At 50.6% G+C, this 13284-nt stretch overlaps 1 protein-coding gene across 1 annotated transcript in view; it reads right to left on the bottom strand.

Moving 5' to 3' along the window:
* ARHGEF6 (Rac/Cdc42 guanine nucleotide exchange factor 6) overlaps positions 1–13284 on the bottom strand; it is a 40670-nt gene that overhangs the window by 7102 nt on the left and 20284 nt on the right. Inside the window, 9 exon segments of the mRNA XM_005436029.4 lie at positions 2572–2697; positions 2994–3127; positions 3879–3957; positions 4924–5010; positions 5861–6007; positions 8149–8208; positions 10066–10204; positions 11497–11619; positions 12488–12583. Of these exon segments, the coding sequence (XP_005436086.2) occupies positions 2572–2697; positions 2994–3127; positions 3879–3957; positions 4924–5010; positions 5861–6007; positions 8149–8208; positions 10066–10204; positions 11497–11619; positions 12488–12583 (991 nt within the window).

Genomic DNA, 13284 nt, shown 5'->3' on the forward strand with positions numbered 1-13284 from the left:
GGGTCTGGCCCCATGCTCAGCACCAGTCCTGCAGTCTTCAGCCCAACCCTGCCAGGATGATGGGGTGCTCTGCCCATCCTGGTGACAAGTCTCCCAGGACTGCATCTTCTCAAAGGGGACCTCCTCAGAGGGGACCTGCCATCCTCACTGGAGACCTGGCAGCATCAGACATCAGCATCTCTCTGCTCTGCTGAAGGACAGGTTGCTCCCTGCACACCCCATGGAGGGTCCCATCCTTGGGATGCTCAGTACAGGGAGCCACACTGCTCTCCAGCAGCTCTGGCCAGCAAAGTCCTGAATCCCGATGTTACAAACCCTTCACCTAATGCAAAGCAGGCCACTCAAAAAAAAGAGGGGGAAAAAAAAAAAAAAAAAAGATGTAGAAGAAATCATCTGTAAATCTTTTTTCACTTTGCTAACCTGAATCCGGACACACCGCTTTACCCACAGCACCTGCTCTGTAATTTCAAATGATTACTGGAAACAGAACAGGAAAAATGACCCAATTTAAATGGAAATAACAAGAGTGCTGTGCAGTACGCAAGCAGGTTCTGGGGTTTCCTGATCATAGCTAGGTATGAGGAAATGCACAAGACTGTGCCATCCCATCCTACACTATCAGAAGCCAATTAAAGTAACGCTGGATGTCTGAAAATCTCTAATCTTTTAATCAAACTCCCCCACTTGCTTCCCTGCAAATAACCTTTGAAATGTGTATTCCTTCGTTACATCTTCATTATAGGAAGATGACTTGCACCAAGCAGTTAGCATAATTTTTTGTGCCCTACTTTAATTTAAAAAATAACAATACAGTGAAATAGGAGTTCTGCTTAGCGATTGAGCACCCGGCAGGAGGGACAAGGCAGATGCAGAGCTGTATGGGCCAACAACTGAACTTATTTCACATTTTTCATTGCAGGCTGGTGCCCACGAGCCCCTCCCCTGAGAGAGGAGCTGCCCCCCAGGCTCAGGCTGGACCGTGTGGGTTACCAGGCTGTGCCTGCCCAGCTCTGCTCCAGCTCTGGTAGACCTGTTAGCCTTTGAGTTTCCATCACTGTGGCCAGCTCAGCCTGTTCCTGTGCAAACAACATTTTTGGTCCTTTGACCCCTTGCACGCTACCATCCAGCCTGCAGCAGAATCACACCCCTTGGGGCTCCCTGCCTGCTCAGCCTCTGTGGCAAAAACCTCTTGCCTGGTTTTGACACAGAGACTTTAACTCCTGCTGTGCATGGCAGGAGACAACTGAGAAACTGCAAGGCACCGTGGTATTCATAATATTGCTCAATCCGTGGTTTTGGCCTACCTTAGAAATAAGTATCAGCCTTGCCTTTTCACACAGAAAAACTCCTCTGCTTCAAGTCTCTTCCTATATTTTAATTCACCATGCAAGCAAGAAACAGTTTAGTCTACGTTAGGGATTTGGACCATGCAAAGATTAAGGGTCATTTGCAGTCTGCCTGCTTGGCTGTTTTTTGAACAGTTTAATTTCTGAACTGAAACGCATTGTTCTACAAATATTAATAAATAAATGTAACAAAATGCCGTGAGGCTACCTAAAAATCTCTACCTGGAGCAGTGAAACCACAGCCCCCCCCTGCCGCCAGTCTCTCCATCCCTGAGTACTGGGGTGGCTGAGGGGGTCCAAGCCCCCCTTCCCCATCCCCATCCCCGCTGGGAGCCCGGGCAGTGATGTTCCCAGGGCTGCTGTACCAAGAAATGCAGCTGACTCAGAACCAGAGTGCTCATTCAGTAAGGAGAACGTTACCCGAGTTACTGGTGAGTAATCCCAAAAGTTTAACGTGAGGTAGGGATGGAGAGCACTGCAGTTGCAGCGGGGGGTGAGAATTGGAGCTGGGCGATATTTGGGGTTTCCCCATGCAGCCTCCTACCTCCCAGGCTTGGGGTTTCTGCAGGGGAAGCGATCCCTTGGGCTGCTGCATCCCAGCAGGGTACAGGTGTGTGAAACACTCAGGTGGGCAGCGAAGGAGGGTTGAGCCCCACGGCTGCTGCAGGGAGCCCTTCTCCAGCCACCAAAACACAGGGTGGAAGACATAAGAAATACCAACAGGCCTTTTTCATCCTCCTCTTGGTGCAGCACTGCTGCTCAATCCTGCAGCATCAGCCTGGACAACGCTGAGCTGCTGCTACAGCTGGAGCTGGAACACATCCCGGCTCCCACCCACAGCTCCAACCAAGGCAGGAGGAGGAGATGGAGGCAGCTCCACCACGGCACCACCGAAGGAAAAGGCTCAATGGGACACGCAAGGCTGTGGGACACCCTGCAAGGCTGTGGGACCAGTGACATTCAGCAGCCAAGGGCGCTGGCTGCAGCAGCCGACAGCAAACATCAAGCCTGCAAACACACGTGCTCACACTTCACTTGTAGCACAAAGCCAGCCACAGCGACGAGCATCCATCGCAGGACTGGGGAAGAACTGGGCAGCGTCATTTCTCTCCACAACCCCATTAACCTAAGCTTTTGTGCCCTCGCTAAGGGATAAGCCACCCGGGCAGCAGCACTAGGGATTGCCATGAGGTGAGGGTCCCCCGCAGGCACGCGGGATGGTTACCTCTTTGTAACTCAGCGCTGCTGACGGTCTGAGTGGTGGAGCAGGACGGAGGCAGCTCAAGCTCCAGGGTTTGAGGATTTTGGGCGGTTCCAGAGGCCCACGGATCTGTCCAGCTGAACTAAACGTCTGAGAACATAGACGAGGAGCAAATGAAGACTGTTAGCCACCAAACAACATAGAGAAGCAGAGGGGGATGGGCAAGAGCTCCCCGTGAACTCCTTTGAGACATCTAGGTTGCAACAAAACTAGGGCAGGATACATGTAAAATGGTACAAGCATGCCACGGTTGCAGAGAAAACTGCGGGATGTGCCTTACGGCTGTCCACATCACCTCAATATCAAGGTGCGTTGCCGAAACAGAGAGATCAGCCAGCACTGAGGAACCCAGCGCAGCAGAGGGGCTGGGGAGGTGAGACGCTTACCGAATGAGCGCTCCAGGACTGTGTTTTGGATACGGTGTTGCACGTCCCTTTGGTCAGCCTTTGCAAGTGGTCCAGCCATTCGTGCAAGTCCTGGCTGGTGCTGCAGGACACGGTGATCCGCTCCGTCATGTTCCCTGGGGCAGAGGATTAATTAACCATCTTTAGCAAGCAGTAGAGACCGAGGAGGAAACGCAAGGCAAGTTCAACTCAGCCCAGCAGCCAGCAGCTCTTCACTTTGCAAAGTCCAGAGGCTGCAAAAAGGCCAGGGCAAAGATGCCACTGCCCATCCTGCTCCAGGCACCCAGTGTGGGAGCTGCACAGAAAGGCAAGGGAACTGGCAAGATGAACATGCGAGGAATTATTTAATGTTAAAAGGAAACAAAACATTTCCATGATTAGCAGGACCATGACACCAAATGCCACCAGCAAGAACAGCTGCATTGCAGCCAAGGCACTGAGCATGAAATGACTGTGTATAGCTACAAGGAATGAGGTAAATCGAAGGGGAAAATTGGGAAGAACATTACGAAAGCTACCTGATGACCAGAGCCATTAATCTGTCAATAAACAAGGCACTCACAGATGCATGGGATAGATGCTGGACACAGACAGGGCACGTATAGCACAGAGCAGCGCTGCTGGGGCAGAAGATTTGTCCCACATGAAACACTCTGGTCTTTGAAAGCAGCCCAGTGTCAGAGACAGCTCAAGGGCGCTGGGAGGATGGTGCCTCAGCCAGGAGGGAGATGTTCAGGAGTTCAGACAACACATGGTAAAAGAGCAAAGCGTGTGACGCCATGGTTAGAGGGACAAGGAAGACCAGTACCTCCAGCAGCAGCTGCTGTTTGGACTGGGAGGAAGGCCCCAGGTAGGGGTCCCACTGACCTGCAATTTCAAACACGTGTTCATTCCCTTCAGCATCTTCCAGCCTTGTCAGTGTCATTCCTGTCAAAGGCAGCCTTCCCTAGGAGAATTGAGGAGGAGTCAGTGTCTGCATCTCCTTCTCAGTGCATCTTGTTCTGCTTGTTTCTGCCAATTCCTTTCTCTTTGGGAACCACCATGAAAAACTAATTTATGAAGGCTTCAGACTGCAGGAAAAGCCTGCTTTAATTTATGGATCTAGATTTCCCTGTACAATTAGGTCAAACCCCGGAGAAGAGGCTCCCGTGACAACTGAGTCATCCCTGGCTCACCTGCCACCCCTTCCCTTCACTAGGTGCAAACCCTTTTTACAACCAAGTCAGCAGGATCAACTTCCCCCGGTTTTTCTGAAAGCCTTCCCTGTCCCTCTGCTTTGCATGCTGAACTGCCTGCTCGCCTTACTCCTGCTGGTGGGTGAAATCAAAAAACCCAGCCAAATCCTTCCCAAATCTTTCCCATCTCTCTCATGTATGAAAGACCATCACTTTCCTGGTGGGTATTGATGGTTTCAGGCAACTGGAGAAAAGCCAAGCTCCCAACAGCCTGATCGCAGCCATTGAAATGGTAAAACACAAGAAATGCCGAGTTTTGGAGTGGAAATTTTGGGCTTTTTACAGTTGGCTTTATAGTAGTGAAAAATTTTCACACAACACAGAGCCGGCTGGCTGGTCGTGTGGGGCAAAACCCTACAGCTGGGTCAGGACACCTTACATACACACAGAACATTCTAGAAAACAGCATGTAGGCAACATGCTGGGATAGTGGGTTTTTGGTTTTTTTTTTTTGATTTCACAGCATTCACATTTACCAAATGCTATTTAACGAGTTGGCAGGACAAAGGCACTAAGTGTCCTGGTATGCATGGTAAAACAAAGCCCTGGTTCCCAGCCTGGGGTGTTTGCATCACAACAGAGGGGTTTAAGGAAGAAAAGGATTTTAAATTGATAAGAGATATCTGATTTCCTTTTTCACACCTAACGCCTTGCAATTTCAAATTAAGCATGCCTACCTGATAGATGAACCCACTCATCCGTGGGCTTGCAGACAGCATCAGCAAAACGTTTGAGAACAACAAGAAATATCGCTCTTCTTTCTCCTGCGGGGAGAATTTAGGTTAGGTTAGTTTGCAATGCGGCACAAGAACCTTCCTCCAGCAAACTGAACCTGTTGCAGCTGGAATCACAGCCTGTGAGAGATCACTCCCAAATCAATTCTTTGGGCTTTTTTTCCTTACAGGATCTCATTTCTGTACTTGTTTTTCCTGCATACGTTTCTGTCTGCATCCTGCTAATCCTCTTCCCATCACTTCAGAGTGTCTCAGAAGACCAAGACCTTATGTCCTCCAGCATCTCAAACAAGACTGTGGGACTAGACTCTACAGGGCTTTGTTTTACAGGTCCTTCCCTTCCCAGGGAAAAGTTCCTACAGCAAACACACAATTCAGTGATAACAGGCACTTTCCCCACACCAAACATGCAGTATGCACGGCTTTAACACCACTGGTGAAGGTCTGCGGCAAGCACTGGTGTGATGCTTTAGGACCAGTAGCAAAGGAATCCCTCCAGTTATTTCCAAAGTGCAGTCAGCTCTGGAGTGGGACGTCAAGGCAGCCACCGCACAGGACGTGGCAAAATGGTTATGCTAATGCACACTTTCAAGTCACTCTCATTTCTCAGAGTAAGTCACAGGGGGGAAAGAGGGAAATTAACGTACTATACGACATTGAGATACTTCTTTTGCTTGCAAAGTGTGTCACCAAAGGCCTGAAGCTATGCTGCCAGGGTGCCTGACTCCAAAGATGTACACAGCCCCATGGCACAGCTCTTCTCCAGGTAAAATTATTTATCAGCATTATTTGTCAGCACTTTGCTGGCTTGGAGTGAGGGTAGCTGCCACCTCGCATCGCTGATCTGGTGAGCAAGGGGGTATTTGGACATCGCACTCACCTCACTTCCCCCACACTGCACCATAACCTGGGACATGTAGATGATGTTTCCCATCGTTTTTATGTCCTCTCCTTCCCAGCGCTGGATGGATTCAGAAAGGATCTGCAGTTCGAGTTGTTTCCTCTTCCTCAGCTCCTGGCATTGCGACTGGGAATCACAGCAGGGCACTTTGTTAGCCAAGGGCAGGCGCAAACCCAAACCACCCCAGCAAAGACTGTTTCACCACCAGCGCTCCCACAGCCACATGGGCTCAGGGCTGGTCACATCAAGAGAGCAGGAGAGCCTCTTTGGCTCTGGTACACAAAATTTGTTAAAAAGAATCACACCCTAGCAATTTATGAATGAATTGATACATCAAAACATCAAAGAAATTGCAAACTGCACTGAACAAACTTTTCTTTCCAAACCAGTCCTACCTCTGAGAGTACAGGGTCGCATTTTCCAAATCGAGACAGCCGCAGAGTTAAACACCTCTAATTTTGCTGCCGATTAGAGAGATTCTGCCCATTTTGCCCAAACAGCAGAGTTCTATTTGCAGCAATGCAAAGTCCCCACGAATCAGATGGGTGGATATTTTCCAGCCAAAATTTGTAAACCCAAAAGCAGGACTTGGTGCAATATTTCTGCGGGGCAGCGGAGTAGCACAAAAAGAAGCTTTGAAGGTGCTGTAAATGAAAAGATTGCACCGATGCTCAGCGGCTGGGGACTGGTAGAGTTCCACAGAGCGGCCAGTCCTTCAGCAGCTTTCAGCAAGCAGAGGGCAATGCTGACTGAACAAGGACAGTCCTGCAAATTCAAGCAGAACTTGCTCTAACCAATACCTCTACCAACGAGGAAAACTGCTGCAAAGCCAAAACCAGGCTCGTTTTTCACCAGCTGCTTGTTTTTTTCCACCCCCCTGCTTCTGACAGAGATTTTCCTTCTTTCCAGCTCAGTTTCATACACTCTTTGACTATCCAGATCCGCAGAGAAGCTGCACTGGGTATAGTATGAAAACACACAAATTTGAACCAAACTGTGGGGGCTTCCTCTCCTTTTGCAACTGTTGTGTGCTTTTTGACAGCTCCCCAAGCGTCCAAACCCAGTGTTCCCGTGATGGAAATCCATATAAAATCCACAGCATTCCACCACAGTCTGTGCAGAGGCACCACTGCTAATCATGGTGGCTCCGTGGTTCCTCCCTGCCTTCCCTCAGGAGCCTCCCTGGTCCTGCCACGGGACCATGTGTCCACGGCAAGAGGCATCTCTGCCTGTCTAACCTCAAATCCGCACTGAACCTCTTTAGTTGTATCATAATTACATTCAATTACTCAACACCCAAGTACACATTTCAAGTAAAACCATCCCATCACTTACGAGCATTCCTAAAGATTAATGACACCTTGTAATTTAACTGAATTATTCCCCTATTATCTACTAGAATAAATGGAAAGGGAGATGAGTTTCTAAGTAAATGTAACATCATCGCCCTTTCCTGTTTTCTATGAACTTTGTCCTCCCCATCTTTTATCTGCGCTGCTAAGCACTGAAAACTTGCATCTGCTGCGCTGAGGAAGGAAGTTGGACCACATCTGGAGTGGTTGTAGTGAAAGGTATTCAGTGGCTACAAAGTGAGACACACTATGGCGTTTTTAATAACCGAAAAAAGCTTTGACAGGTAAAAGCTTTGTGCACATGGATGGCTTTTCCCCCTCTTTTTCATCTTGGTGCAGTAGGGCTTTGAGGGGTGTAGGAAACGCAGCTCACAGAAATAGGTTTGTTATCTCTGACTCATCCCTTCGCTGATACCTTCGCAATACCTGCAATATGGCCAATGCCTCCCAGTGCCCATGGAGCAAATCTCAGCAAAACCAAGAGCCCCTCGACGGGCTGGGAGCGTAGTAGCTCACTGCTGGCATCAGCAGCTGAGTCGGACAGCCCTGCTAACCTTTCACAGCTCGTCTCAATGAGCAAGGGGCGGTCCAGTTTCAGGTGGCAAATGCTTAGGGTATGGAAGCCAAAGGAGATGAAAGGGACCCCCCCACCACCACTACCCACGTGTGGCTTTCTGCAGCTGAGGAGAAAGTTGGAGATCCTCCGTCTCTGCTGCTGGGACCACGCAGCCAGCGTGCAATTGCCCCAGAAGGGCAGCTCTAGGCTTGAAACTCGAAATTAAGATTCTTTGTCACCCATCTTTTCCATTCCAAAAGACCTTTTTTTCTAATGAGAAGACAAATGTCAGGCTTGACTCATTCTTCATGAAATGCAGCCCTGAAATGGAGTGCTCTATTTTAAGAATTGCCACCTACCACAAGGGACTTGAAGGATGTGATGGCTTTCAAAACCTCTTCGTGATCTGCATGCGCCTCCTAGTGAAGGGAGAGAAAAATCCATCAGCCACCACCAGCAGCAGCCACCCTGTGCAGCAGCCACCACCCCAGCGCACCCAGAGCTGGCAGGGTGCTGGGGGATGCAGGGCTGAGGGTGCAGGCAGCATGGGCTGCAGGAGGGGGACAAAGTCTCCCAGGTACCTTCCCCGCCACCCAGTTCAATGTGACACGGTTTAAGGCAGCTACGCAATTCATCAACACCAGTGTAATCAGTGCAAAGTGGCCAGAGCAAGAGCAGGTACGGTTTTACTTAGAACAAACTCAGCTTGCAAAGAAAATCAATCAAAACAGGCAGAGTTGCAGGGTGGCTTTCTGGTTTCACCTTCAGGAAGGAATCGTCCACTGGCATGCAAGGTATTCCAGCCATTGCCCCATCAAGCGTGCCATTTCCATGAGCATCAAAGGGATCTTCACCTCTGGGTTTAAGTCTGAGCAGAAAGCTCTTGGGCCAGGGAGGGAAATGCAGGATGCTGCCCCGTATCTATGACTGCAGCTGCATGCTAGTACTCTCCTGGCACCTCCTCCTGGATCGAGGGCCCTACATCAAAAGGTCTTCATCTTCCAGTCCTCTTGCCAAGCAAATCCTAAGGTGTCTAGGTTGTGACGGAGCTGTCCCCGTGGCTGTCAGAGGCTGCCTGGGATTGTTCACCTCTGAATCCGGGACAAGAGCTGCCCTGAACATACCTGCCCCATCTCCAGCTGCACACAGTGCAGGGAACGCTGTGGCATACATCCACATTGCACACATCCACATTGCACACATCCACGCTCTTCCCATGGCACCACAGCTTAAACTTCAACCCTGCTGATTCATGCACAAAACCCCCACTCTCAGCTTAGAAACTAAGAAAAATAGGTGATGTGTGTCCCCCCCCAAATCCACTGCTGACCCCCTAGAGAGCATCCTGCAAGGAGCATGCTGTCTGTATGGGCACAGTGGCTGCAGCCAAGCTCAGCTGTCCCTGCAGCTCAGCAAAGCCAGGTGACAGCGGGACAGGTCAGGTCTGTAGTGTGCCTACAGTGCAGGCTCTTATGCCCTGCCCTATGAAGAAAAACCCCTGGCTCAAACACAGAGGTTTTAATCCTCTGGCTGGGATGTGGATTTGAATGATCATGCCTAAGTGTGCCGAGTCATTAACTGGTAATTAATACTGAAAGGGGGAAAAAGCAAACCCACTTAAAAACAGACTGTTACTTCTGTTTTCTTCCCCTCCTGGTACAACCCCTGAGGTTTGCATCCCCGTGGCTGGAGTACACTGGCAGGCGAGTAGCAGAGCTCTACAGTCCCTGTGCGGGGGGAAATGTCCTACAGCAGATGTGACACTTGCTGAGGAAATCTCTGTTAGCTGCTCTCCCTGCTCCCAGGCACTGGCTCCTCCACCCCCGTGTCTGCGCTGGCTGCCAGGTCTCTGCCTGCCTGCACGGCTCTGCTTCCACCCAGGAGCACCAGCCTCAGGCAAGGGCTGGGGATGTGCCTGCAAGCTGCAGGAACCAGTGGCCAGGCATAGGAATCTCAAAAAATGGTAATAAAAGCACTTATTTATTTATTTCCCGCTGTGCAAATAAATACTAGTTGTAGCCTGACCTTGAACGCTGGTTTTACTTGTGCTGGAAATGGCCCATCTTTGAAGGAGCAGGGTGAAGAGCTGGCAATGCCTTCCCACAACGCCCCCCAGACCTCTCCACTGCTTTCCCACACTCCTTGGAGGGGTGGCAAGTACTTTTAGCAATGTGGTGCTCAAATACCGACAGGCAGAGATGCCTCTTGCGGCTCTGGGGGCAGCTCTTGCAGCATCAAGGGGCACAGCCTGCCCAGCAGCCCTGAAGCCCACCTACCTCCATGTGCCGCTCCAACTCCTGCAGCAGTGTCACATATTTATCCAGCCTCAGGAAGGGTTTGCTGAGGCTCGTGGTTAAGATGAGAATGCCTGGGTTGGCCGCACCCTGGCTCTCCATGAACTTCTCCAGCTCATCACTAAAAATAGAGACAACAACAACGAGGAGGGCTCGCCACCGCTGAGGGCTGTGTTTTGCTGCCTCCCCATGTTTTCCTGATGGCCAGGGCTTTGCTCCGAGCTGTGTCTTTCTAAAGACAGTCCAGCCTCCCCTCTGAGCGTCCCCCTGCTGCAAACCCAGCAGGGCAGGCAGGGACCTGTGAGCTCCCAGCCAAGCAAGACCCTGCTCCCCAGGGATGCCGGGGAGGATGCCCGGGTGTTGGTGTGCGCAGCCTCCGGGGTACATCGGTGCTGGCAGCTGGTCCCCTGGCACAGCGAGGTGGCACAGTGCCAGGCATCTGGTGGACAGCATGGGCTGCAGAGGCTGGTGCTGTGCTGGAGGATGCTGCAGCAATGCGCTGGGACCCTGCTGGGAGCCATGACGCAGGTGTTAGCGCATACATCAACTCTGGAAAACATGGCTTGCGTGTGTCAGCACATTTGCCAAAGCTGAATCTTTGATTGATTTAAGAAAAGAGGTCAGACTGAGGAACCACATGAATGAGTCATTTACCGGAGCCAGACTTTTCGTCAGGCTGAATTAAAGCTGGATTTCAGCAGGTAAGTAAACATATTGTGAGTTCCCATTACAGAACGGGAAGACTTAAACAGTATGGCTGGGGTCCTGGCTTTCCCCATCACTGCAGCGGGGACAGATAAACTGTATTAGGGATGACACAGCTGTAGCCTTTTGGTTTGGCATGCTCAGATCCAAGTGTCTGCTCAAGTGGGACATGCTGAAGAAAGATGTTATTATGGCGATCTACCAACAACTCTGCAAATCAACCACTTGGTTGAACAGCAGCTCAGTTAATCAACTGGGTAACTCCGGGTGACTTGATGAGCACCCCCCTTTTGCAATGATGTGCCCCACACCGTAGTGCCACAGGGGAACGTAGCCCCACCTGCAGATGTGTGAGCACTGCAGCAACGGGTCACATATCATCCGGGTCCTTCAGCGAGTAAGTCATAGAAGATACTACTGCAAGGGCTGAGGTTGCCTCTGTTTTACCCAAGGCAAGAGTCCTGCATGTGCAGAGGGAACCTGTGGGACCAGCTCTGAACACAAGCAGCAGGAGTTGTCCCCAGGCTGGAGCTTAGAGGCTACGCTGAAGAGCCCAAAGCCCCAGCGGTTTTCCCAGCAGCAGGATCCCATGTTATGCCCTTGCCCTATTGTCAAAATACAGGTCAAAAGCCATACCAGGACAAGCAGTAATAAAAGTGACTTTTTAAAGGAGGGATTTCAGTCTGAATCTCCTCCTCCATCACTCACCTGTGTTGCGTGAGGACGTTGACTGCCGACGGGTGGTTAGCACAGTACGTCAGGTACAGCGAGCGGAACTGAGGCATCAGGTTCATGAAACAGCCTCCCACACGCTGCTGGTTCTCGGGGAGCCTGTGGACACCAACACACCAGCCACAAAGGTAAGCCTCTTGATCGGCACCCGGCAGCTACAGCACTCTCAGGTGTCTGCCCAGGAACTACCCACTGCACGGGGACAATCCCAGGTCACCGCATAACTGCGGCACCCAGCAAAACACCCACACCTGCCACCTGGGGAGGAGGAATACGGAGGTTCTCAGGTGGGTCTGGGTTTCTGTGGTGCAGACAGTGAGTATCACAACCCGTTATCAGCCTGGGATAAGGTGTGACCCAGCCTGTCCTGTCCCACCAGCAGAGCTGCAGCTGGGATGCGGCAGCCCACCGCAGCTGATGAGGATGTGCTGGGAAGAACTGGGTGCAATGCAGCAGTGGTCCCAATGTCTGGGCTGCCCATGAATATGAGAGCAGATGGAGAGAGAAAGAGAAGCCACACCTGAATATACTTCCAATATTCAGTCTTTTCCCCATCTCTTTTCAGCCCTTCCCAAGGAGAGGCTGGGCTAAGGCTGAACACGTCTGCCAGCCTCCCCGTGGGAAACCATCACCTCTAATAATCTGCTCTTTGCTCCCTGACAATCCCCATCTTCATGCTGCCAGATCTCCCACACCACATGTGTCTGCATCTTTGGTCTAGGTACACTTTCATGTCAGGTCTAGTGATGCTCTCATTCAGCAGGTGACTTACCAGTGGAGATGTCAGAGTTTCTTCTACCCTCCCTCCTCCCAAAGCACTACCTGCCTTTCTTCAAACCTGTTATTTTCTTCTATATTTAACAAGCCTAAGACAGCAGCCAGGAGGAACATCAATGAACGTGTCTTTCTATTATTTTTAGCTGCAGTCTAACAGTTTAACAACCTCACTGCTATGGCATGAGCTTACTTTGCAACTTCTTCCAAGGCTTGGTTCAGTGTTTGCTGGAACGCAGAGATTTCTTCCATGTTTCCCAACAATGACGCGATGTCCACAGCACTGAGCCTAAGAGAGTCAAATCACCAATTAGCATCAAAGAGATGTTGCTCTCAGGAGCACCCCCATGGTATTTGCAAGCAGTCCTTCCAAAAAGGCCCAAGAATTTCTCTTTCCCCAGGTACACCATCGGACATGGGAAAACACAAAATCCATGATCTGTGAGCTACAGACCACAGCCTCCCGGAGAAGATGTCTGCTGTCAAGGATTATCTTAATTGGATTTTAATCACTTAATCACACTAATCTTCTCAGACGTTTAGCTGTCTAATAGACACAGACAGATGGGATTTCAGCCAGGGGTGGGGAGGGAGGTGTGTGCACACAGAAACAGCTTTGTCTTCAGGGATTCATTCTGTGGGTCTCCCTAGGGAAGGAGGGTCCTCTAGAGCAGCCCCTCGGGTAGGGGTTCTTTGTTCCTTGAGCGAGGCTGGATTTTCCCTAGGCAAAGCTAATGTGCCTGCTTCTCTCATCCTCCAAGCCATCCTCAGAGTCACTCTCATACCACCCTCATTTAAGCCATTTGCTGTCTACAAGGCTGAGAGCACGAGAAATATTCACAGCTGAATATCTCTCACATGATGATTTGAGGAAGGGAGGAGAGATTTAAATACAGAAGCCTTAAGACATCACTCTCCCATCCTGTGGAACTGCATGATGACTAAACATCTGCCCTCTGCCCGGGATGCCCCGGGGCTGCCCAGCCCTCC

Source organism: Falco cherrug, chromosome 15 (genome assembly GCF_023634085.1).
Source record: "Falco cherrug isolate bFalChe1 chromosome 15, bFalChe1.pri, whole genome shotgun sequence".
Lineage (NCBI taxonomy): Eukaryota > Metazoa > Chordata > Aves > Falconiformes > Falconidae > Falco > Falco cherrug.